Here is a 26,370-nt window from a genome sequence, read left to right as displayed (position 1 = left end):
TTTTACCCCTCAACCATCCCCGAGCATTATCAAAATAAAATGACATTGCTTCGTAAACTGTGGGCATGCTAACAACCACGTTCTTTCATGCGAACGAATTATTTACTTACGGTAGACTTGGCGCAAAAGAAAAAAAAACGAAAGAAGGGCTACACAAACGCAGCGCAAACTATCAACTGACTTATCGAAAAGCACACACATATGTGTACACACACATCACCAAAGTCACATTATGCAAACAAGAATTCACGTAGTGGCAGGCGCTCAAGTAATCGATCTCAGTGACATGCAATTAACGTAATACAGGGCCTTGTTACGCATGTCTCGCCAGATCTGTTAATAAAAAAATGCTTCATCAATTTCTAGCGCAACTTTCTCTTAAGGGTGCACAACCGCACTCCCCGCAATCTAAGTAAAAGCTAGAAGAAGGTGTCCCCCTCAATATTGCATGCCACTGAGATAGATTACTTGCATGCGCGCCTGTCACTAGTGAATTCTTGTTTGCTCATGGGACTCGTGACTTTGTTCACGTGTGTGTACACATATGTGTGTGCTTTTCGAATAAAATCAGTTGATAGTTTCCGCTGTGTTTGTGCCCCGCCGTGGTGGTCCTAAGGCTAAGGTACTCGGCTGCTGGCCCGCAGGTCGCGGGATCGAATCCCGGCTGCGGTGGCTGCATTTCCGATGGAGGCGGAAATGTTGTAGGCCCGTGTGCTCAGATTTGGGTGCACGTTAAAGAACCCCAGGTGGTCGATATTTTCGGAGTCCTCCACTACGACGTCTCTCATAATCATATGGTGGTTTTGGGACGTTAAACCCAACATATAAATCGATCCGCTGTGTATGTGTAGTCCTTTTCTCGTGTTCGTTTTTTTTTTTTTTGCGCTACGTCTCCCGTAAGAATGATTGATTGATATGTGGGGCTTAACGTCCCAAACCCACCATATTAATATGAGAGACGCCGTAGTGAAGAACCCCGGAAATTCCGACCACCCGGAGTTCTTTGACGTGCGCCCAAATTTCTGAACATGGGTCTACAACATTTCCGCCTTCATCGAAAATGCAGCCGCCGCAGCCGGGATTCGAGCCAAGTACCTTAGCCATTAGATCACCGCGGCGGGGCCTACCGTAAGAATGAACCGACTCGGCCTACAAGCAGCTCTAATGAATTCTTCCTATAAGGGCTTCCTCTTTTACTATTGGGGCGGGGGCCTGTAACTAAGTGCAGCTGTAGAATAGAAGCCAGAGTACAACAAGTCACTCGAAGCTGGCGCTGAGTGGCGTGTCTTCACGGGCCGTTCTTCCATATACAGCATGTGAAACGGTGTGTGCGTGTGGCGTGAAGGAGAGACCTGGATAGCTCAAGGCGCCTGTCTGACCGAAGGGGCGGAGGACGAGCACAGCACGGCGACGGGGGCCACCGTTAACGACGACCGCCCTGCCGCCGCGCTGAACGCGTGGGCTGCACGTGCCCGTCGTCGGAGTCGTCGTCGGCCACCCCCCTTCCCCCTCTACACCGGCGCGAAGAAGTGCGGCTCGTTGCGGCGTGTTCTCGTGTGTACTGCGCAGTCGAGTCGCATTTGCATCTTTATGTCCTCGACTCGATCTCTCTTACGCGGCACCCTGTCTCGAAAGAGACACAAGTTCCTTTGTCTCTGTCCTCTTGTACGAGTGCTTTTTTTTACGCGTTCGTTATTCCGTGCCTCGTGTTTGCCTCTTTGAGACAGTCGTCTCAAGAAGGCAGCGACGACAAGGGCGACCGCTGAATATTTAGAGCCCTTCTGTCGGAAGAAAAAAAGAAGTGTCTGAAGGTCGCAGGTTCTGAACCTAGTTAGGCGCACTGCCTCTTCTTTTCGTCTGTTATTGGCACGGGCAACGAGAGGCACTCTTGTTTCTTTTCCAAGTGCTTCCCACCCAGTGCATCCTGCTTTGCAAATATTCAGGAAAAACACCCCAGAAAAAAAAAGTCACGCCATGTCAACGGAATGAATTGTGACAAGAGGGCGAAGCTCGAGAGGGGGACATAATCGGTAAACCGTAACTCTACCGTGATTGTTACATTATTAGGAAGACGTAAGACTGTGCGCAGATTATAACTTTTATTTCGAGCTATTCGCAGCCGTTCGCAGACGCAGCTGCGCTATGCCAACACCCACACCCGCAAATGTCGCTGAGAAGTGACGACCGTACTGGCTCCCCGGGAATGTTACCCTTACATCATTAGAAAGGCGGAAGACTGTGCGTACATTATACAAATCAACTTTTAATTTGTTCTTGTTTGCAAATGCACTTTATGGTCGGTGAAATGGTGGATTGGTGATGGGGCGTAGTGGGATGTTTACAAGGACGAAGTTGTGGGCAGTTTGCAAAGGTGGTTACGAACCGGTCACAGAGGAAGGACACAACCACGGCTTTAGGAGCTTCGCCCCTAAAATGAAACTGGTACGAAATGGATGCTTCGGGCTAACGTTAACACTTATATGCGATAAGTATCTCACCAGGGCAAACGTTTCATAAAGGTACTGATCAATTAATAGTCGTGCACGTTAATGAATGACGACTGATTGATATAGCTTTGAAAGAGCAGGCGCTTTTCTTGTTAGAGTCTGGGATGGTTGCGGCACCTGGTGGAGCAGATCTTAACAGCGAGCTTCCCTTCACTTGTGCTCTGAAATCGCTTCTGCGGCGCGCGAAGCAACAAGATAACAAAAGGTATACACCAGGATACACGAACGCGTATAAATGAGATTCAGTACCAGACACTCAAGACAAAAAGGAATGCCTCAAGGTTTTCTTTCTCACTTCAGTGATGGAGCAGCGTCAACTATATTGTGCGACTGTTTAGGGCACATATGCGATACTGTTATTTTCGGCGCAGTTCTTTGAAGTGACCTTTGAAGAGCAGAGTTGTCAACCCTGTCCAGCCTGTTTAACATCCTTGCCTTTGCCTTGTGACTTCCTGCTATTGTGGCTGTAAACGAAACAAAATGTACGTTATTGTAGCACGAGGCGAGACTTTGTGGTCGGCGCCGTTTTGTCTCTTTCTCTAGCGCTAGTGGCTTGATTATGCGACTTTTTTTCGGGGTAAATACCTCACAGAGCTACATCGAACGTACAAAAAAAAAGCATTCTGGTTATGCGGTTATATTTACTGCCGCGAAATATATATATATGGGAACGGTCGCTGCTGCAGGAGGTGATCACACGCTACGCCTCAGTCTTTGACTTTGCCCAAGACGAGACGTCTACCGTTACGCCACCGTCTTCACGTACGCAACACCGCATCTATACAGGCCAAGCACCACCAATACGCCAGAAGCCCTATCGTGTCTCGCCTTCCGAAAGGAAAGTCATCGCTGAGCAAGTTGAAGACATGCTAAAGAAGGGCGTCATACAAGAATCGTGTAGTCCATGGGCAGCTCCTGTCATTCTAGTGAGGAAAAAGGATAATTCATGGAGATTCTGCGTAGACTATCGTCGCCTAAACGCCATCACAAAAAAAGACGTCTACCCTTTGCCACGTATAGATGACGCCGTGGACTGCCTGCATTCTGCCTCCTATTTTTCTTCTGTTGACTTGCGTTCTGGGTATTGGCAAATTCCTATGCATCCCTCAGATAAAGAGAAGACGGCCTTCGTAACACCAGACGGTCTCTTTGAGTTCAACGTTATGCCCTTTGGTTTGTGCAATGCTCTAGCGACATTCGAGAGATTTATGGATACAGTACTCCGTGGACTAAAATGGGAAATTTGCATGTGCTATTTAGATGACGTGATTATCTACGGCAAGACTTTTCAAGAGCATAACCACCGCTTGTCGCTTGTGTTTGAATGCTTACGCGAAGCTGGCCTTGTTTTAAACTCAAAGAAGTGTCATTTTGGAGAACGTCAAGCCCTCGTATTAGGCTTTCTCGTGGATAAAGAAGGCGTGCGACCAGACCCACAGAAGACCGCAGTGGTTCGCAACTTTGAACCACCACGAACAGTGAAGGACCTGCGAACTTTTCTGGGTCTGTGCTCATATTTCCGCCGATTTATTAAGAACTTCGCACAACTTGCCTCCCCACTGACGTCCCTTCTTCATAAAGACACACCGTACTTGTGGGATGATAAATATGAGGCTGCATTTCAACAGCTGAAGTTTTTATTGACTTCAGGACCCATCCTAAAGCATTTTGATCCTGATGCTTTGACTGAACTTCATACTGATGCTAGTGGGCTAGGTGTTGGTGCTGTGCTGGTCCAACTCTGCAACAGTCGCCAGCACGTCGTAGCATATGCCAGTCGGACACTGACCAGAGCAGAGACGAACTACACCGTCACCGAGCTCGAGAGTGAGATCACCATGAGAGTGAGATCACGAAACATAAGGATGGGGTGTGTGACATTGGGCAAGCATTCTCAAATCATGAATAGTAATCTGCCAATAGCCTTCTGGAGAATGGTATATAACAGCTGCATCTTGCCAGTACTTACCTACGGAACAGAAACCGGGAGGCTTACAAAGAGGGTTCAGCTTACATTGAGGACACCGCAACGAGCTATGGAAAGAAAATAAGAGAGACGAGTGGATTACACTCTAAAAAGTAAAGGAGGAAAAGGGGGGTCGAGGTTACTCCTTTAGAGGAGTAACTGACTTGCCACACCCATTGCACCATTTCGGGAGTAACTGCGACGGGAGGAACCGTTACTCCCCAATTTCAGTTGCTCTTTCAGAGAGTAACTGACTGGAGCAACTGATGCTCTGTCACTACTCCCATGGGAGCAATGGTTACTCTTGCTCAATACTCCTCAAAGGTGTAACGGATAGTCTTATTTGATACTCCCACAGGAGTGACGGTTACTCTTTCCCAATACTCCTGAAAGGAGGAACAGATAGTCTTCTTTAATACTCTCAGGGGAGCAACAGTTCTCTTTGCAATTACACCGCATGAGAGCATCCATTGCTCCCTTCCTAAACTCCTCAAGGAGGAACGGATGCTCTTGGTCAATGCTCCTATGGGAGTGACACTCTTTCCAATGGAGGAACAGATAGTCCTTTTCAATACTCCCAGGGGAGTGATGGTTACTCTTTAGAAGGAGCAATGGATACTCTCTGTCAATGCTCCTATGGGAGTGACGCTTAGTCCTTCCGTATGCCCCTGATGGAGTAACAGATAGTCTTTATCAATACTCCCCGGGGAGCGATGGTTATTCTTTACAAGGAGTAATATGCTCTGTGAATACTCTCACAGGAGTAACACTTGCTCTCTCTGAGTGCTCTTAATTGGAGCAATTGTTACTCTTTCCCATTAGTCCCGCAGGGAAGAATGGATATTCCACGCCAATGAGAGCGATGGTTACTCTTTCACAACGTTCCTCATCAGAGTCGCATGCAGTTGCTCATGATCGATGTCTCTCAATGTAGTTCATTACTTGTGCGAGTGCTCTTTAAGAAACCAGCCGTCAAGCTCTCCCAGCGGCAAATGAAAAAAAGTTTTCAAGAACATGATTTTCATTAGGTTGCGCCATGTCTGGCACAGAGGCTCCAGGAGAGATAAGAAATCCACATCTATTCGTTCAAAAAACTTTATTCATTAATGGCTCAGGGTGGTCAGTGTTACGCTGACTAGTGGTGTTGGCCGTAGGCCACTCTTCACTTTAAGAGCGCGGGATAGAACGTCAAACGTTCGTTGAGCTTTTTTATCAAAAACTATATTGGTAGCCCAGTATAGTGCCATCTGGGTGGAAATTGCTGCCAAGAGGCTCTTCTCTGCAATTTCGATGTCCTCCAGCCTCACAGCAAATGCATCAGATGTCAACACATTTCCCATGAATGTGACTGTGGGCACGTAGTGCGTCTTTGTGGGGTCCTACAAAAATAAAAAAGCACACTTCAACAAAAAACTTGTTGCTTCATTATTACAACAGCTCCTTTATGTAGGAACAGATAAAACGTAATGTTTTACGGCACACTGACAAATAAATGAAACTGAAATTAATTTGCAAAGCATGCTTCCAAACTAGAAGGAACATTCTTAATAATTCATAAAGCATTCGCACTAAGGCTACAGGCTTATCCACAGTTTAGTGACTGGTCTTGTTTACACACAACCCAATAATTCGTTCTGAAAAAAAAAAAAGAAAAAGGTGTGATTCCACGTAAGATTGAACAAACCATGGCTGGTCGACCTCTTAAATTTTTTTCAGAATTTTATATTGTTGTTTGATCAGTGGAAAGAAGAGATCCGCAATTGGTTTTGCTGTAAAAAAAATTGTTCGAAGCACAGTAAATTAATAATGACGGAGAGGTGGGGTGCCACGCTTACTTGCTCTGCTGCTTTTTTCGAATTTGGCAATCAGTTACGCAAAATATAACAAAGCTACATGACTCCAATTTGTTTGGCTATATATAGGGGTACTGGCACATACAATCATATTTAGATTGTCTTTTAGAACTGCATTATCGAACTGCATTAGAACTCCATTTAGAACTGCATTATCGATGAAAATGTTATTGTAAGAGATTCCATTGAAGGCATAAAAAAATTGAGCAGGCATGGCATGCTAGCATGACAACAGAAACAACCCACAAGTAAACTGAGTGCGATAAGACCATGCAGTTTCTGGCCTAGGTGCCCTTAATTTGCAAAAACCTTGCACAAAAAACACTTTAGAACTATGTGAGCTAACACATGGCAGTGAATTGAAAAAAAAGATTGACTATATATATCAAGAACTACAAAATTATGCCTAAAAAGGAATATGCCATCAACAAAGCTAATAGTAAAGAAAAAAAGAGTTCATTATTGGCTGCCTACCCTGGAGTCTGCACAAGCGTATGTAAACCTATAAGGGGAGCCTATTTATGAAAAAAAATTAATCAAAATTAAAAATGGGCAGAAGTGCATAAAGCATGCATTCTCAAATCATGACAGGGAATCAGCCACTGTTCCTCAAATGAAAAGTATGCAAACCTCTACGTACCACCAGATCAACAAGTAATCTGGGCTTAGAGCCTAACAGGGAAACTTAATAAAAATTAGAGAAATACTGAACAAAAATTGGAAAACTGACTAAAATTCGTGATTATAATCAGAAGATGTGACTGTTCTGATAAACAGTTGATTTCCCATATTTTTGAACAGTTGCCTGTATTTTTCATGAATTGTCAACCCGTGGCGTCTGTGTGCGAGTGGAAACCATGCCATCACATTCGCCGAGAAACATGCAGGGCGCACGAGTTCCTGTCCTCTTCTCTCACTCTTTCCCAAAAGCACTGATGCTTTGCCTAGCTACTTGGCCTCGGCGGGGAGAACTGTTTGCAACCGCTGCTGTTCATACCGGTTCTAGGAACCGCAGGGGGAGATGAGCGAGTAGAGGGCCCGCATTGTTAGTGTGCCCATCTCGGGTGGGTATGACGTCACGAAACATCACCTCCTGTAGTGAACGGCGTGGCTGCTGGATGCGGTAGTAGTTTGTTAAAAACGCATTAAATTCATTATTTCCCTGTAGTTTCTGCCTGGAATGAAGGTTGTCCCGATCACTTTGAGGACCCCACTTCCAATTTGATTGAATATCTTGGTGGCCAAAAATTTGTTCAGTATCCCTTTAAGGACCATGTACCATACCATGAAACAGGAAATGGTTGGTAAAACATTAAGCTATTAGAAAACACCAGATTGGGTGAGACAGTCGGGTACTGCAGGTTGAAAGAAATAAACTTGGTGCGGCCATACAAAGAGTAAAACAAACAACTGGGGGCAAGAGAAGCAGAATGAATGCAAAAAAAAAAAGAGGAAAAGCCGAGAAGGCAGGGAATCACCTAGAGCGACAGAATTAGGGAGCTCACAGGGATGAAACTGAATCGGCTTGCTCAAGAAAGGGTAAATTGGAGATAATTTTAGAGCGGTCTTCATTCTGCAGAAGACACAAAAATAGGCTGGGGATGACGACGGTGGCACAGATGCCGTGCTTACATAGCATTACACAGGTTCTAAGATCTATGCTTATGGTGACACGAATAAAAACCATATCATGGCTCGCGATACACAACATCACATCACTGAATGCATCCTTAAGCCAGTTCGGGCTGCATAAAAAATCAACGTGCCCACTCTGGTCAGCTTGGAGTGCCAGTTCATGGCATTTCAAACAGTGGAGATACCGATTCATTGAATCCTATAAAAACAATGCAAAGAGTGGCTGACAGTGATGTAGCCTCCGAGCGGGCTACATTATGGCGGGCTTCTACTGTACTGGGTAACCTATGCATAAATGGTACGTGAAAGTCGTCTTGGACATGGCTGGTTGAAAGGCTTTTCAACAATTCACTTGCAAAAGATATAGCAAACATTTATCACAGATGGCAACTTCACAACTGCAGTTCACAGGGAAAGTAATATACAAACTATGAATTATACTCACAAATTTGCAGATGAAAGCATCCATTCTTTCCTTCACCATTGCCGGAAGGACACAAATAGCAGCAGTGAGCATCACCTCTGAAAAAACCGTGAGTTGCACTGTTTCAAAAAGTACTTAAATGCAAAAGCTACAAGCTGGATTCAAACTGCCATTTTAGCAACTCACTAGAAACATAGAGGCTGTAATGGTGTACATGACTGACTATCTTTTATGGGGTAGTCATGGTAACTACACTCAAACTTAGGAAGTATGCAGGGTCACCCAGCCAAGCGAAATTCACAGTCACGTGCACCACAGACCAGCTGGATACCTAATGTGAAGTGAGAAGGAGTAGACGTGCTTACTTACATCTACATTACTACACAACTAGTTTGTGTATTGCTATGGTGTTTAAGCAGCAGAACCTAATTCCCATTGGGGATAGCACTGCAAGACATAATATAACAAAATTTTTATCGTACCTTTAGAAGATGCAGTTTACATCTTCGTGCTTTCAGATGTGAAAAAAATTTTGGCACGAATTTTAATCCTTGCCATTGCCAAATGTAGAATGCACAGAAATAAATTGAAAACTCAAGAAAAGTATTGGAAAACACAGTGGCACCCATCTTGCCTGCTACGACCCCTTTAAAAAGACTAAAGAAATCACTTTGAACTGTATGTAAGAATGTTAAATTACCTTTTTTTATTAGTGGAGGTAGGCATTTTGTGAAATGGGAGTATTGAATTCATTCATGCAAAAATCCCATTGCAGTTTAGAAATTTTCAAAAACCGACCTCTAGTAATATTTGAGAAGAAATGAAATTCACCCACATTCAGCCGCGATACTAAAACACGGAAGAGCGTCACTGCCCTACTTCGTCAAGAATAAGTGAGCATCATTATATCGACCACCAACCAACTTCGTTGTGTGGGCGTGCAGGCTGTGCTTGCAATTAAACGCACATGGCACACAACAAATACAGAACTTTGCCTCTTCTGTAATCTTTGTTTCCAACATTCTGGTCTTTTGCTTGTGCTCATCTGTGCTTCAGTTTTGGTTCCATCATTGAACAAAACTTATTTTCTTAAATTTTATTTTATTGGTTTGAGCACAGAATGAACTGTATTTCAACCTAGCTTTAGCTGAGAAGTTCAAGCAGTGGTGAATGTATTGCACAAATAGAGGCAGTTTAAGATCTTCAGCAGCTGAGATATTTAAGCAATTTTTATTGCTTCTGTACATGAGCTCTTGAAATAAATTTATCTCTGTAATAGCTACCTGTAATCACGTCGTTGGCACTTAATGCCAGTTTCTAGGAGTGTGACATTGCATTTTCAAAACAAGTGCATATAGTGATAGACTAATCGAACGCATGCTCTGAGTCAACCAATGTAGAACTGTGCAAACAAATCTTGCCTAATACATTCAATTTTACAGCACCCAATTTGCTTGACGTAAAATCGGAAGAATGGCGCTACTGGAAGCTAGATACAAAGAAAGGTGGTAATGTTAGCGTAGAAATGTTTGAAATTACCCTCGGATGCATCTTCAGAGGCATCGACAAGAACAGCATCGAGGTCTTCCAGAAACTTTTGCATGTGACGTTTCTGTCTGGCTATTTTTACTATTTTTCCTGAAGCAGGCCCCAAGAATTCTTCCAGTTTCTCCATTATGGGCACTTTGGTAAGCAACCTGAATTCCAGCTGCACCTATAAAATTTTCATAAGGCATTTTAATGACGGTAAACCCTATAGACTTACTTGCATCTGCGGTACAACATTGCACAAGGTCACAGCACTGCAAAACGTGTAGTCAGGTTCACGATTACAGTAATATGAATAAAAATGCTGAAGATGATGTTAATCAGTTTTATGGGCTCTTGCAATGTGGCAAGACGGTTACTGTTACAAAAACAAAAATGGACAACCACACATTTGTAGCACCAAGCTACAAAAAAACTTTCATGGATTCCTCAACATTTCCATGGACAGAACAAAGCTTTCATCCTAAAAGATACACGAGGATTTCGGTTGAGCTTCGTGCTACAAATGCATAATATCTTTCCCTTTTAAGGAGTTGCAGAAGTGCTCAGATACGTGTGCAGTTAAAAAATATTAGGAAATGAGACTGTGCACCAGGTTATGAAAAAGGCTTTGAAGCATCATTTTCATACCTTGCAACAGTTTTCTGAAATGGGACATACTTTCTAAGTTTTGGATTTGCAGTGCCATCCACAGCACCATGGTGCTATGGATGTGAGATAAACTGCTAGCGAATGCATTTGAGCTGAGTATATTTATGGTTCCTTGGAACATACCAGACATTTGTTATTAGTGTGCTCAACTAACCTTGTTACTGTCTAAATTTTCTTTCTTTCTGCCGGTCTTCTTAATACCAGCTTTTTGTTAATTTTTCAAAAAGGCAAACAAAGCCACTTTCAAATACAGTTGAACCCCTTTATAAGAAATTTGTACTGAGGAGCAACTCTTGTCTTTTTATGCGGTGTTTCTTATAAGCATGGGTATCACTTATGCATTTTCTTATCAACACCTATTTCAATGTAGACACACTGCTGTCTCTTATACCAATTTCTATTTTAAATCAGTGTCTTTTATAAAAAGGTTCGACCTACTCCTACCAAGCACAAAAGGGCAATTTTGAAATAAAATGCGGAGGTTACTATCTGCCAGTTTCACAAGTAAAGTACATAGCAGGACATAATCTTCGTAAGTCCTGCCAAGGAATTCGATGCATTGAAGCAGCAAGTGACGAAATAAGCTGTTTAGCAAACAGATTACTCATTCCTGCCGCTTGGTCAATATAGCTATTGAAAATCTAGATGTTAGTAGCTTGTCGCTATGATGTAATATGAGTGACTATAGCCAAAAGTGCAGAGACAAAGGGATGTACATCAGTGACGCACCACCAGTTGTGTCATAAAACAAGTATACTATAAAATTTTAATATAAGCAAGGACAACTGCAGACTTACTGCAAAACCTTCAAAAATACTTTATGCTGCTCTGTACAGCAAGCCAAATTAACATAAATTATCAAAGCATGCACCTTGCCAATTTTGGCACACATTCGCTTTCCCCTGAATGGGTGTGCTGCATGCACTTTAGTTGTTCTTTTACAGCCTCAAAATGAATCACATAATGCCAATAAAATAGCATAAATTTACCATGTTTCTGTGGATGATGCCACTCTAACCTTCCACAGTTTAATTTGAATTTCCATTTGTCAACTAGATTGTGGCTGAGTGTGGCAATGCATGTACTAGAGAATAGCTTTAAGATGAGCTGGCACAGGAGCCATTTTTTTAGACAACTGCTTTCAAAGTCACTATTGCAGGGCATTCGGCCATCTCCTACAAACCACAATGATACAAAACAATGCCAACAGTGATATGTTGTAGCTACCAAACATTGGCAAATAAGGCGACAATCTCGCAAAGGTATCGTGAAGTAGTGATCACTTTGGCTGCCGTAGCACTAGACTTTCTACGGTATTACACCAGGCACTCGAACAACTGACTGATTGTCATGAGTAAATGCACCAGGCAATGTTGCAAGTTTTATTTGACCCTTTTACTGTCACTAATGTACCAGTAAGTTCATCTTGCATTCACAAATTAGTGCTGAAGCACTAAATTGGCCTATTTGGCATAATCCTAGTGATTCCACGATTTCTTGAATCAATATACAAGACTATCAACAAAAGCACATAGATACTTCTTAGCATGGTTTCCATTATGTTGCCATGGCATGATGAACGTTATTTATAATTTTCCCCCGACATATATTTGACGTTTACTTGAGTTTCCCTCAACATATGTTTGAACACATAACCATAGGCCTGCACATGGAAAGCGGGTCACAGGGGCCAGCCTAGCTCACCTAGTCACCTAAGGGAAGGGAGAGCAAAAAATCTTCCCCATACGTAGACTTAGTAGGGTTGAGGGCCACTGCAACGAACCTTTGGCCCCCTTTATGGGGAACCCTGTAAACGCCTATGCATTCACGTTTCAGTCAACAAAAATGTTATTAGTAAATGACAAATGTGGATTCTGGAACGTGACAACTAAAATAACTATATTTGCTGGAAATGCAAATTACCCCAAACTAAAACGCGACAGGCGACTGAAAAATTCTCCAAACAAATCGGCAGAAAAAGAAGCCCGAATCCTCCTGTTATAAGCAGAACTGGCAACTCTAGATTACAAATCCAAGAGTTGCTCTGCTATCTGCCAAAGGTTTGCAGTTGTTGCTTCGTCTTTTATATTCTCTTTGTGCGACTTCTATATTGCGTCAAGTTCAGAGGCACTCTCCATTGCTTCTTTGATGAACTGAAATATTACTCAAACACTGCTTTCACTCGCTTCATGCTATCAGTAGTAGAAAGGATGTTGTATCCCCTTTCTGCCCCATCTTGACGTCACAACAAGCGATTTCTGTGTTTCGAGCTTCCCTGATATTCCCTAAACAAGCAGACTCTCGGGTTGTGTGTTGGACAGAACCACGCAACAGTAAAAGCAATAAGTGTAAGCAATGAAATAAACCATACAGCTCAGCAATGCTAAATTATTTTCATTTTTCCTGTTTTTTCACATCTTAGGTGTACTTTTTACACTTTAATCAAAAATGTACATTAGGGTTTTACTGCATTCTTGTTCAAGCCATTGTACATATGCATCATGTTAGCATAAAGTGAACAATTCAAACAGTCAGTAAATAACATTTCAATAGTTTATATCAAATAAACTGCAGAATAAAAATTTTGAAAAGCTTGATGAACTAATAAAATACTTAGAACAACTGTACAACAAATAATTGCAAAACAAACATCTCAAGAATGGATGGATGTGGCCGAAACAGCAGAGCATGCTATTTCCCTGGGCACTTTTTAGCCACTTTCGATTCATGAATGCACACTGAAAAACTTACGATGGAGCCGATTAAAAGAGCAGGGTACTTCTTAATGATGTCATCAACAGATGGGCTGTCTTGGGACACCCACTCCCTTCTGCTTGGCAAAGTTCTGCTCATACAGTCCTCAATATAGGCCATGTCGGGCCTGGCCTTTGCAACTTCTTTCGTCATTGCCAAAACGTGACCAGCAATGGTCTCGGCATCTTCTGCGTCAGCCAAGACAGCTGCCTGAAAGCACAGATAAATTTTGTTGGCCAGATGGCAAAGACAAACCTGATGTCTGCAGGGCTGTGCAAAATTTGAAATACGTACACTAGGCCTCTCAGTGCGCCGAGGAGCAGTGCACTCGTCCTCTGTAGGCTTCTTCTTCCGCGGAATTCTTTCTGTGTTCTCCTTTGTTAATGCCTTCATTTTCTTCCTTTCATATTTGGCTTTAAATCTTAGAGCTTCTCGCCATGAATCCTGTAAAGCACGAGAGAGTTACTAAATATGTTATTTAAATAGGTAACTGCAATCATGTGATCATGGATCGCCTCACACACAAAAGTATGACTGGCAACAAGTACAAGGAATGAGTGCCACTGCAGCAGCTGTCATCACAGTTTGGTTGAGTGAGATCACATAATAAAAGTATTTCGGAAAGTTGTTATTGATTCATCCCTTTTCTTTTGAAAATAAACATTGCTCTAATCAATAACTTATAACAGAAAATATGAAAAAAGAAATTTACCTCCCCGGCACTTCTGTTCTGCTTTTGTTTTTATTTTTTCTGACCCCACAAGGGTACTTATTGAGCTTAAAGGGAAACTACACTGAATGTTCTGCTTGTAACTTCATTACTGCAGTTTAAGTGATTAATAATGAGAATAGATGGTGATGATGCCAAGAAAAGTATAGATGATGGTATTAAAAGTAATTGTAATGTAAATGTGACAAAAGAAAAGTGGACGAAAAGATACCTTGCCACTGGCAGGTACCGGCCCAAAGGCCTTTGAATAATGCGTCCGATGCTCTACCACTGAGCCACAGTGGTGGTCATCCCCCCATCCACCTTATGGGTATACTATATGTGTATTTAAACGTGGGAGGGTCAGTCAGTGTTGCCCATTGCCACTACAATGAGTGTGGAACACTCTTCGATCCGTGCCGGTGGCAAGTTATTTTTTCGTTCACTTTTATTAACATTTACATTACAGTTACTTCTGATAGCATTCCCTATACTTTCCTTGGCGTTGTTGTCTGTTAGTTCTTGGAATAATCTGTTTACAAAAAAAATGAGCCCTTAAGTTTACACTTCTTTCCTTCATTTCTGCAGTTTGTAGCTTTGTGTCTGGACATCCCAAAATTGAATCATTAATGCTCAAATGCATTGTATAAATAATGCTAGCATCACTGAATTAGAACAATTTTATGTCAGTTCAAAATGCTCCCCTAAATACCAACAAGCAACCAGTGTCCGAGAAAGAGAGAGTGCGAGATAATGTGCATTTAAGCCATGGTGTTGTTCTCAGTTATAAAAACTGGGCCCCATGTGTGATAAACAATGAAACGATGCCAGTGCTAAATATGTGCCCCCTTCCCCCCAGAAAAATAAAAAGAGCAATCCTGGCCGAAGCAACAACTACCACATTGAGAGCAGCGTGACAAGACAGCGTGGGGAGGTGACAAAAAATAGTCCTTGCCAGATTTCAGTTGGTGTATTGTGCACGCGGGCACTGCATGACATCTTGTGATGTTGACAATACTCGCTTTTCTTTCGAAACATCACATGGAGCTCTGTCTCTGTCATATTAGTGGTGATGTTGCGAGTTGATGCAAACTCAGATGCGCACTCTTGCTTACTTTGAAATTAAATTAAAATATTTTAACGGCAACATTTCTCGCTAATAATCACTAAGAAGTGCTCACGCATGCAGGACTATCGCACACATGCACCTGAGTTTCAAAATTTGGTCTCGGGGGTATTTTAGGCGCATAATTATAACTTCCAACACTATGTCTGCTCTGAAATCGGATTCTAGTGCACAAAATATTTTCAAATAGCTTATGCCAGAACATGATTATTGTGTTAGAGCATATTTAAGGGGAGACGTGGCAATGGGAATCGTAATTTGGTCAAAATGTTCAGTTTTTCAATTATTCTTTTCTGCAATCCTGAGACCATGTGTCACATCATAGTGTGATTTTAGACCCAAATAAGCAGTAAAAGTTGAGAAACAAGCATTTCACTAGTGGGATGTCGTCAAAAAAAGCTATGTGAAAATTGGGCATAGCAAGATGCAAATTTGAAGCTCTCCCTTGGCACAGTGCCACCATATTGGCATCATAAAGAGGACAAATTGGAGCTCTAGATAGCCACAAAGATGCATTTCTCCAATGAAAAATAAAGCCAGTTTCCTTCAGAGTTCCATTCTATCAACTTCTAGCTCCAAAATCTTTGGGCTCCATTTTCTCAGCTTTCAATTTTTTGAGCAGTTGCTGTCAGTCATCCCTATGCCATTTCACAACAAATTAAGCTATAGCCATTCCGTTTTTTGCACTTAGATTCTCAAACATGGGTGAGTGCGGTAAAGCTGTCCATATTTGTGTACACATCATACGGACTTTTCTAATTGGCTTTTTATAAAAGTTGTTGGTAAGACAATATGTCTGGGACATTAAAAAAATTTGTGTGCTTATTTAAATATTAAAAATAAACCAATAGCATTATGGCACAAAATGAAGCCTTGTGAATATCCTTATGCAAAAATTTTGACAAGCTTATGTCTAATTAGCTAATTAATATTGGGATGACAATGAGAGTCTATCAAGTGTTGTAACTCAAGAGGTACATTAGATAGCTCAAAACCGATTCCAGTTATGATATCAGCACAACAAATGACATCTGCATGCCGAATTTCATCCCTTTGGCCTCATAAATAAAGATAATTTTCATTGCCACGTCCCTTAAAAGGGCTGTGACAACAATTTTGAAGTGCAGTTATTTTTTTTTTTGCAATAGCTTTCTGGTGGCCAATTATTCATACCACAGTCCATTGATTGCTGCAGTTCACAACACATAAGTAGTGTGCTTATTGTCAGCTAGTTGCACCTTCAGTTTGAAAGAGCTAAGAGAACGACAAGCCGCCGGATGCAACTAACACCATCTAGCATGTGAAATGGCACACACATAGGTCGGCAAAGATGAAGAGCTCACATACGCTCACTCATGAAATATATTTTGCCCTTGGGACTCGCTCGGACTCAGAGACACCAAAACTCAGACTAGCGCTGTTTATCAGTCTCAGTGAGCCAGTGAGTCCATTTGCATGCAATTGACTTCCTTGAACTTTGTGTCAATGCTGTTTACCACTAATATCTCGTGTGCTCTGTGCCTTACTTGACACCTTTCGATCTCGTTCCTTGAAATATGAAATATTAGCGATCGCAACTCGGTGAGAATATTTTTATTGAAAGAGATGACTCACGTGAAATATTTTTATCGAAAATTTCTAGGAATCCCCACTGCCTGTTGACTTTTCGATAGCTCACACCTCTGATCAATAAATATTGAGCTGGCGTGCAAATGCTGGTGCTTTGAAGTACTATGTGCGAGTATAGGCCTTATGCAAAATCGCTGCCATCTGTCCGCCGTTGTGTGCATAGCAGCTATGTTAGAGGCTCCACATGGCGCAGTACACACAGGCTCACGTGTGTTTACGTAGACGTATCGACGAGAGGCGTGTATTGGCCCATAATCGCAATGGCAACGTATTGCTGCGTCTCTTGCAGCACACATAGAGGAACTCTGAGTGCTGAAGAGAAAAAGGTAAGCCGTAAACTTTGCCCCTTGTTTTTTTTTTTTTTTTCCCCAAGCTGATGGTTTTTTTAGCATGAGCTCCGGCTACTGCTCTCGAAAATACGTGTTTGCATTCTCCTTTCTATGCAAGTAAGACGAGCCATAGCATTTGCATTCGTGTTCCCGAAAATTGTTGCGTGCCAAGGTAAGGCAGTTTTTGTAATGTTCTCGCTAGCAACCATTTACCAAGTGACGGAGAAGCTTATGTTACACGCTGAAGTCACCTTTATGCAATTAACTTCATCACAGCTAATTGCGTGTGCCTATATTTCGTTGATGTGTTTTGTTTATTATGTTTGGGTAACGGCACATGCTCAATTAGAAGCAAGTGCATGCCATCGGTTAGTGGGATGACTTGCGCATGACTGCGTACATTTTTCAAGCATGCGATGTGCTCAGCACATGCAATGAAACGTAGGCACACACAATTAGCTGTGATAAAGTTCGTTGCATGAAGGTGGCTTCTGCATAAGTGTATGAGTCGCCTTAACTTGGTAAACAGCTGCTAGCGGAAACATTGCAAAAACTGCCTTGCTTTGGCATGCAACAATTTATGGGAACACGAATACAAATGCTATTGCACGTCTTACTTGCATAGAAAGGAGAATGCAAACACGTATTTTCGAGAGCAGTAGCCGGAGCTCATGCTAAAAAAACCATCAGCTTGGGGAAAAAAAAAAAAAAAACAAGGGGCAAAGTTTACGGCTTACCTTTTTCTCTTCAGCACTCAGAGTTCCTCTATGTGTGCTGCAAGAGACGCAGCAATACGTTGCCATTGCGATTATGGGCCAATACACGCCTCATGTCGATATGCCTTACATATACATACGTCTATGTAAACAAACCTTCTTTCAAATTTTTTTGGGACATGTGCTAAATGTGCATATATTTACAGCAACCAAAGGAATAAAGCCAGTTGATAGTTTGCGCTCTTTCCGTTTACGCTTTTTTACTTCCTGTGTTTGTTCGATTGTATGTGCAACATTACAAACCACAGACATGCACCAACTCGCCCAGCAAGAAGTTGTTCTTAGTACTGGGATGTTCCTTTTTTCTTTCTGCACTTCACCACTAAATGAAAAGCAGCCACTGTGGTGCGGTGAGCACAGTTTGAATATGTTCTACTTTTTAGTGCTCACTGAAAAACACAGTGCATACACACTAAGCCCTTGTGGTGCCACAGGCACACATATGGGCTGTTGCACCCCATCACCCATAAGCAAGCACAAATTATTGTTTTAGCATATTGCGGGACTTTTTTCCCTATAGCAGGTGTTCTCTCTTCTGTGAAGACATGAACGGCACCATATCAGGAGATCAAAAACGAAGCACTGATGCAAGATAGCTGCTATAGAGCACCTTCATTTAGCGACCAAAAGAGGAAAACTAAGCTGTTCCATGCACCTCAACTTTTTTGTTGAAGGGACACCACCTTTTAAAGATTAAGATGGAAGAAAAACAAGACAAAGCTCACAACACCTAAGCGAAATCACCACAGCCATGTTGTTTGGCATGTTGGCGTTCCTTACACTGCTCCTCATTACTCACTAAACCGAATGACACTGCTTGGTTGTTCCCTTTGTAAACGGAATGACCTGCAGGCTCACAACACATGTTCAACATCACCTGCTGCACCACGACTCAGCTAACTAGAAAAAAAGAATGGTGCAGCACATGCACTTTACATGCTGTCTTGCAGCGCACAAGCATTTTTGGACTGCGAACAATGCTCTTAGTGATAATGCATCGTCACATATGAAGCTCTCCCTTAGTTTCATGGAGGTATTTAATGACCGAAAACGTAGTGGATTCTGACTTCTTGGTAGACTCACTTGATGGTGTGAAGGCAGTGCAGCTTTCTAACATTACCTTTCCTCACATCATGAATACGTATTCATGTAATAAAGTGCCGTTGCTATTTTTTAATTTTTACTTTTTTAATGAAAATGCAATGATTCCAATCAGAAGCAAAGTTAAGCCTGCAGATTTATCATCACACAGGGACCTTGAGGGCGAGCAGCATTTCACTATTGAATGTTGCATCGGCTAATCATGTGTAACTGCCTGTCCCAATTTAGAATAATGGCTTATAGAACAGGAGGAGCCATGTTCAATTCTGAAATTCTTGCAGAAGCTATCTTTTTATTGTCAATGACTGATTTCGCTTCACTGTTGGTCCTTAAAAGCAGGCATTTATTAGACAAGCTTTTCAGTGCAATCAATTCTGCAATAATATGTGAACTCACATAGCCAGTCCCCGCTACATCAGCCAAGTTAGGAAATCTGGTGATCAAAGCCCGTGCTGCCTCTGTGTACAATTTCCCAGGGTACCTAGCAGGAAAAAATATTTACAAAAGCAAGAATGTAAGTTACTCACTAGCAGACCAAAGCTTTATCGAGAGATCGATAAAGAAGAGTATGAGGGCAAGAGCCCCTTTGATATGCAAAGAATAAAAATCGCAACAGTTACAATTGCAATGGCATTGCATTTCTAGAAAATAGGTTGCCTTTAGCCAAGTTTCTTTGTGGGTAATAACTGCAGAAAGTATGGCTAGAACAAAACATCAGAAAGGCATTTTTGGATAAGTAATTGATTGATATCTGACGTTTAACGTCCCAAAATCACCATATGATTATGAGATACGCTGTAGTAAAGGGTTCCCGAAATTTCGACCACCTGGGGTTCTTAACGTGCACCGAAATCTGAGTACACGAGCCTCCTGCATTTTCGCTTCCATCGAAAATGCAGCCGCCGCAGCCGGAATTCCATCCTGCGACCTGCGGGTCAGCAGCCGAGTACCTTAGCCACTAGACCACCATGGCGGGGCATTTTCAGATAAGTAGAAATCCAGTGTATGTACAGTTGACTCCCGATAATTCGAAGTCGCTTAATTGGAATTTTCGGTTAATTAGAAGTCAAGAGGTGTTCCCGTCAGTTTTGTATGCAACACCATAGAAAAAAATGCTCAATAATTCGAAGTTGAAAGCCCACAAGATTGGTTAAATAGAAGTTATTTTTTAATCTAGAGCCTCGAGGCAACCGTTAGTTTCAATAAAATGCGCAATTTTTCAAGTGCCAGAACAACTACCGCACTGCTGTCGTCACCATCGTAGCTGTCCGCAGCGCACTGTTGTGGACATCGTCGTTGTGCGCAGGGCCACAGTGCATGAAGCGGCAAGATTGTTCAGTCAGCACCGGCGTGTCGAACGTCGAGCTATCCCTTTCACTGTCAGTCTTGTTCTCTCGTCTCTGCTTGTGTTTCGTTGACTGTGTCAGCTGCGCGTCGCAAGTTATTTCCTCGTGTTCGGCTGGCCACGACGTTGAATAATGGCAAAACGCGGCTCGTACCGAACACTTGATCTGGCGATGAAAGAAGTCCTGAAAGAAGTAGAGCAGGGAGGCCTTGCCAAGCAAGACATTGCACGGAAGTACGGCATTAAGCCTAACATGCTCTCGAATTTTATAAAAAACAAGCAATCAATAATGGATGCTTTTGCAAATTACAAGTTTAAAATGTCACGGAAGCGAATGCGCACCGGCGCCTACCCGGATTTGGAGAAGGCGCTGCTGATTTGGATCAGAGAGGCACGCAACAACAAACTTCCTCTCAGTGGTGAGGTCATTCCAGCGAAAGCCTCATCTCTTGCGTTAATGTTGGACATCAACGACTTCGCTGCATCGGACGGATGACTGACGCGCTTCAAACAGCGCCATGACCCGATTTTCAAGAGCGTGTGTGGAGAGAAGGCGTCAGTCGACCAGGAAACATTTGCAGCATGGAAAGCAGAGAATCTTCGCGGGTACCTTGAGGAGTATCAGCCGGAAGACATCTTTATCGCAGACGAGACTGTGCTTTTTTATCGGTTGCTACCAGACAAGACTGACGTTTAAAGACGACGACTGTGCTGGCGATAAACGTAGTAAGGAAAGGGTGTCTGTTATGATTGCCGCAAACATGACTGGCACTGAACGATGTCGCCTTCTTGTGATCGGGAAGGCCGCTAAGCCTAGGTGCTTTAAAGGCGTCAGGACCCTTCCTGTCGACTATGCTTCTAACAGAAAGACGTGGATGACGTCCGACATTTTCAGGGACTGGATAAGGAAACTGGATCGGAAGTTCGCATCATCGAACTGCAAGGTGTTGTTCCTTGTCGACCAATGCAGTGCCCACATGGACGTACCAGCCTTGAGTGCCATCCATCTTGCGTACTTGCCCGCAAACATGACATCTGTGTTGCAGCCCATGGACCAGGGCATAATCAAAAATGTGAATGTCCTGTACAGGAAGCATCTCATCGAGCGCATGATTCTGTGCATGGATAAGTCCTCGCAATACGAGGCGAGTTTAATTAGTGCCATCCACATGCTAGCGCGAGCGTGGGGCTGCGTGAAGAATGAGACCATCGCCAACTGCTTCAGGGCCTGTGGTTTCGTGGCAAATTCTTCGGGAGAGGCTTCTTGTCCGCCGGTGGAAATGCGAAGCGAGCTTGACGACAGCATTGTTGACGCCGCTCTCGGTGACAGCAGCTTTGACGTCGTCCTCGGTGACCCCTGCTTTGAAGATTATGTCGCCGTGGACAGCACAGTCAAAACGTGCGGTGCACTGACGGACAGCGAGATTGTGCAGATTGTTCGGCCCCACGAAAGCGTTCATCAAAGCGACGACGAAGATGACATTGAAAGCAAGCCACAACCGAAGGCTGCCGATGTAGCTGCGGGCCTCGCTCTCGCGCAGCGGTTTTTCACTTGGGAGAACAACGCTAAAGAAGCACTTGGGCACATCTACGCCTTCCAAAACCTGCTTTCCACTGCTAGATTCGGCAAACAGAAGCAGACGAAGATGACCGACTACTTTTCGTAAAGAACTGCCGGCTTTGAACCTAATAAAGATGCCATGTTTTTGTGATTTCTGCCTAATTGGAAGTTCGTTTAATTCGAAGTTTTTTGCGGTTCTCGGGAACTTCGTATTAACAAGAGTCGACTGTACCAACAATGCAACAGGCATTGAAAGGCATCATAGAAGCATCTATATTGTTCGTATACCTGTTGTTGGGTCTTATACAAAGTTTTCAAGAGTCATCACAGTTTTCTGTGCTGGCTACCACAAGCAGGCTGAAACCATGATCTTTTAGCTCATTAAAGAATGTCAGTACAGATATGGAGGGGGCACTGGCACTACTTTGATGCCACTGTTTTCTACTCCTTGCATTTGAGCGAGACTTTATGCAGCATTCCAACCAGCTGGTACCTTGAAGATAGTGACCACAATGATGTAAACAAAAACAATATATATTTAATCACGGGAGGAAACAAGTGGGCATTGTGACTACTCCATGGTTTGTCACCAAGGGGTCATGCTTCATTGAAGCTTCCTTCAGCTGCACAGATGGCACTATGACATGTCAGATATTTTTTCTAGCATTTGAGTGCTTTTTCTGCAATTTTTTTTGTTTATTCACCATGGATGTCCCCCCCCCCTTTTTTTTTAACCCACGAGAGCGGGTAAAAGATGAATGTGAAGAAAAGTTTCAAAGCACTTTCAAACAGGATATTGCACAGTATCTACGTAAATATTACTCACATGTCGTATAAGTACAAGTCATGGTGAAGCCACTGTAGTACTCGAGAGCGACCTACGAAGTACTGCCCTGGCTGGTGGCATTTTACCATCCAGGCAATGTCTGGTGGTACATCTGGGAGGCAGTATGCACCGGTCCGTGCTGGCTGTGACGGCTGTGCAGACTCTTCCAGAACATCTGCTATCCTGTAATAGCAACACAGAAACTGCATTTTGTCAAGCTGTTATGAAAAACCACCTCACCCTTTTTTTGTTACAACTACCAAGCTAAGAGGCTTATCCAATTGAGAGGTCTGTTTTAAATGAAAACTTTAGCCACCGTTTTTCTCAAAGCAGTGTGCAACAAGCAGCTTGTAAGTGTATTGCTAAAGATGCAAAACTACTCACCGGACTTGGCTGGTCAGTCGGACTTTTATTCTCGATTTATTTTCGATCACGTCCACTTCTGTAATGTCGACAAAAACGTCGAAGTCTTCGTCGAAACGCTGGAAAAATAAGAATGCCAGAACTCAGAAGGGCACTACATAACACACGGATAAAAAATTTGGAAGTGTCATGGTTGCAATGTTGGCCAACAAAGACCTGCTGTTGCCACAAGCATTCGTGCTATTTACATGTCCCGAATTCCCGCCACAGCAAGTGAAAAGCGCAACATTTAACTGTATTTAATAAACACACTAAATAAATTTGACTACTGCCAGCGTCGGCTACACATACACGTGCAGCCTCGCTAGATGCCGAACACTACTGGAATCGACACCTAGCGCGATCTCGAAGTAGGATTCCCTACTCAACAAAAATACCTTCCACGTTTTCTACGATTAAAGAAGTGAGGGGTAAATTCGGTGCAGCAATGATTGTCATCGAGGCTTAAATTGGGCGAAATTTAGCAATAACATGTAACTTAGCGCTGTCGGGTTTTTCTATAGAATGGACGAAGCAAAAAGATGCAACACAAAGCTACAGTAATCGATGACAAACGCTGTGGCAACCACTGCAGCACGACGACTGTAGAAATATATAGAAAGGAAGGACTCACCGTCAAGCCTATGGCAGAGGCGTCAACTTCTGAGAACATGTCCAACCCTTTCAAGTGTTCAATTAAATCCCGCCCCGTCCACGGCTCGTCGAAAGCGACGGCGACATTTCTGTCGCCGTATGTAACGAGGCACTTCGATTGCATGGGGCGACAGCGGCGCAAGACAAAGAATCGTTTTTAAGCCAGCCGCGGCACATGCACTCGCTCAAAAATTCATGGCCCCGCTACGCACGTGCCTCCTCGTTGCAGTTGATGTTGATGGCGCAGCGGCGGCCGATGGATGGATGGATTGATATGGCTGTACCCTTTAGATCGGGCGGTGGCTGACGCCACCTAGCCGGAATACTTAGTGAACCACAAACTAGAGTTATCTTTTTTTTTTCCTTTAAATAGTGAAGTTAAGGTCTGGTACTTTACAGTGACAGCGACGTCACACGGCCATAATTTTTTTAAAGTATGTTTTAGTTTAAAAATAAACAGACAGTTTCTTATTCCAACCGTTCCAACCATAATGCTGTCTAAGGTGCCTTGAAGTGTTACTATTTGACAACCGTGCTATTTGACCAACCTTCTCGTAACGCGTTTTGCTATGGCGCCTGCACACATTGAATTTGGCATGATCATGGGCACGCTGTACCACAGTATTAAATACAAATCAGAAGCCGTAGCAGTAGTGCTAATACGACTGCTGATTGAATTATGGTCCCTGGCAGTATATTCTAGGGGCCACAATTCACTAATAGATCTACTGATTTTTTGAAATTTCCGCCGATTCAGTGTACTGCTGTTCGGTCTTTTTTTTTTACAAAAATGAAAGGAACTTCCACTTTTTTTACTAAGTATTAATTAAGACATTAATGTGTTACTACCAGTCAAACAAGAAATTTCTTTCATGGTAAAATTCTCAAGCTAAGCGCTACTTTTGATTGACGAGTCATACACCTTCATACAGTAATTATTACAGGAAGCTGCTCTATGTTATGAGCAAATATCGGGAAGTAATGAGACAGCGATATGAACGCACACCACACCCAAAATCCACGGAACCACAAACAACAAATCTGGCTCTCGGGCAAGTATCGTCTCTGGAATAAAAGAAATGCGTGCCACTAACCCCATCGAGTAGCATGTTGTATGAGCCAATTTCTCCTCGGCGACAAAGCAAGGCACGCTCTATCACTGTAGTGATTTGAGCAGTCTGGTCTTGCTGATCGAGATATTTATCTTATCGCTGCCTAGCTCCTTGTCCTCTCTGAAAGCTTCAGCTAGCCGCTGGCTCTGAAGCCTAAAATATTGCACCTGAGTCCACAGAGAGATCAGGAACTTCAGCTAGGAAGACCTATATGCTTTCTAACTGGTTATTAAAGCTGTTATTTGCAAAGATACAGGACGACATTATCCAATGGACGCTATTTGCTATGGCCTGTGATTTTGACCTTGCGCACATGACACGGCCACCACATCACAGATTTAACATGCAGCAGTCAGTGCTAAGCCGAATAAACATAACACGAGGATCAACACAAGTGCTTTTAGTGTGTTGTTTGGTGTAGCCGCATCTGAAACTGAACTGCGCATGTGGTGCATTATTCTTCTTCACATTATTCGGCACACTATTCTTCTTCACGACACCTGTCTTCCAATTTCGTTCACGAAAGCTTAATGGAGCTCATCTTCCTAAATGCGAAACATTTCTTTGCCAACTGCAGGCACTTCAAAACGTTTCTATCTATCGATCGATCGTACGTCTGAATGTTCTCGCGGCCCCAAGCTGTTTAAGGATGTACTTGCTTGGGCGAGTTGGTAGCTATTTACTAGTTGTTACGTTATTGCGCACCGCTTATGACGAACACTTGGAGTCAATGACTAGACGGACACAAGCGCAATAACACGGTATTTTACGCGGTGCACAATAACGTAGTAACGCCTGTTTAACTTGGTATGGAGCAAAATTGGTATGAAAGGATAAGAGAGAACATGAGAGCGTGAAAATGCTGTCCCGTACGTACGTGGTCAAACTTGTGCGCGCCACAGGTGATAGTTTATATCTACCCCGGATACGGCAAGGACAGACATCGTAAACTGACATCGACAGCGTTTACCCGATGAATATAAAAAGTAAATGTCAGGGTCCCAGCAGGAATTGCACCCTGTCACAGAGCCACGTACGCCATGTCTTGAAAATGCTCTGGAAAAAGACACGATGCAGGTGTAGTGCTGGGGCAACATCAGTTCTGTGTGGTTGTAGTGCTAGTTATCTAATTTCATAAAAATTCAATAAACATTATTTGTGTACTCCTAGGGTACGTCTATGTTACAGGCGCCATGTCGCGTTAACGTCAATTGTGGTTCCAGTGTTCACTCTGTTTTTATAGCAATGCAAGAAACATTACATTAGCGTTACGTACGTATGATATCCGCATCATCGCACCGTGAGGTGCACTTCGTTTCAATAATGCTGACGTCTGCGATCTATAAGTGCTGACGTACTCTCGGAATGTAATAACATAAATTACTCAGTGTAATGAGAAGTAGACGCCAGTGTAATGGACATTCCTGGTCTGCCTACGATATGTGTCCACAGCTACTCGTAA

The 26,370-nt window shown here is 43.0% G+C and overlaps 1 protein-coding gene across 2 annotated transcripts; it reads right to left on the bottom strand.

The window, feature by feature from the left end:
• Positions 1 to 5,554: 5,554 nt before the first annotated feature.
• On the bottom strand, positions 5,555 to 25,196 carry LOC142795139 (uncharacterized). 2 transcript variants are annotated; one of them, XM_075886008.1, is made up of 9 exons: positions 23,777 to 25,196; positions 23,125 to 23,222; positions 22,741 to 22,923; positions 19,405 to 19,489; positions 13,633 to 13,782; positions 13,336 to 13,548; positions 9,925 to 10,099; positions 8,407 to 8,483; positions 5,555 to 5,852 (listed from the first exon to the last, which is right to left on the bottom strand). In XM_075886008.1, exons 1-9 carry the CDS (start codon positions 23,918 to 23,920, stop codon positions 5,577 to 5,579), a joined length of 1,401 nt encoding a protein of 466 aa, XP_075742123.1. In that variant the 5' UTR covers positions 23,921 to 25,196; the 3' UTR covers positions 5,555 to 5,576. The 2 variants fall into 2 exon arrangements, with proteins under 2 accessions (XP_075742123.1, XP_075742122.1); XM_075886007.1 differs by having other exon boundaries at positions 13,336 to 13,782.
• Positions 25,197 to 26,370: the final 1,174 nt, after the last annotated feature.

This window comes from Rhipicephalus microplus, unplaced genomic scaffold, assembly GCF_043290135.1.
Source record: "Rhipicephalus microplus isolate Deutch F79 unplaced genomic scaffold, USDA_Rmic scaffold_561, whole genome shotgun sequence".
In the NCBI taxonomy this organism is placed as follows: domain Eukaryota; kingdom Metazoa; phylum Arthropoda; class Arachnida; order Ixodida; family Ixodidae; genus Rhipicephalus; species Rhipicephalus microplus.
The sequence above is the reverse complement of the archived record's forward strand: the minus strand, read 5'-3'. Positions and strand labels throughout refer to the sequence as shown.

Excerpts from the sequence above, each read along its gene's own strand:
- LOC142795139 (XM_075886007.1), bottom strand. The coding sequence starts at position 23,920 with ATGCAATCGAAGTGCCTCGTTACATACGGCGACAGAAATGTCGCCGTC. Across the intron at positions 10,100-13,335 it reads CTCTTTTAATCGGCTCCATC|GTGCAGCTGGAATTCAGGTT; the intron begins GTAAGTTTTTCA and ends AAAATTTTATAG. Across the intron at positions 8,484-9,924 it reads CTCTGAAGATGCATCCGAGG|AGGTGATGCTCACTGCTGCT; the intron begins GTAATTTCAAAC and ends CGGTTTTTTCAG.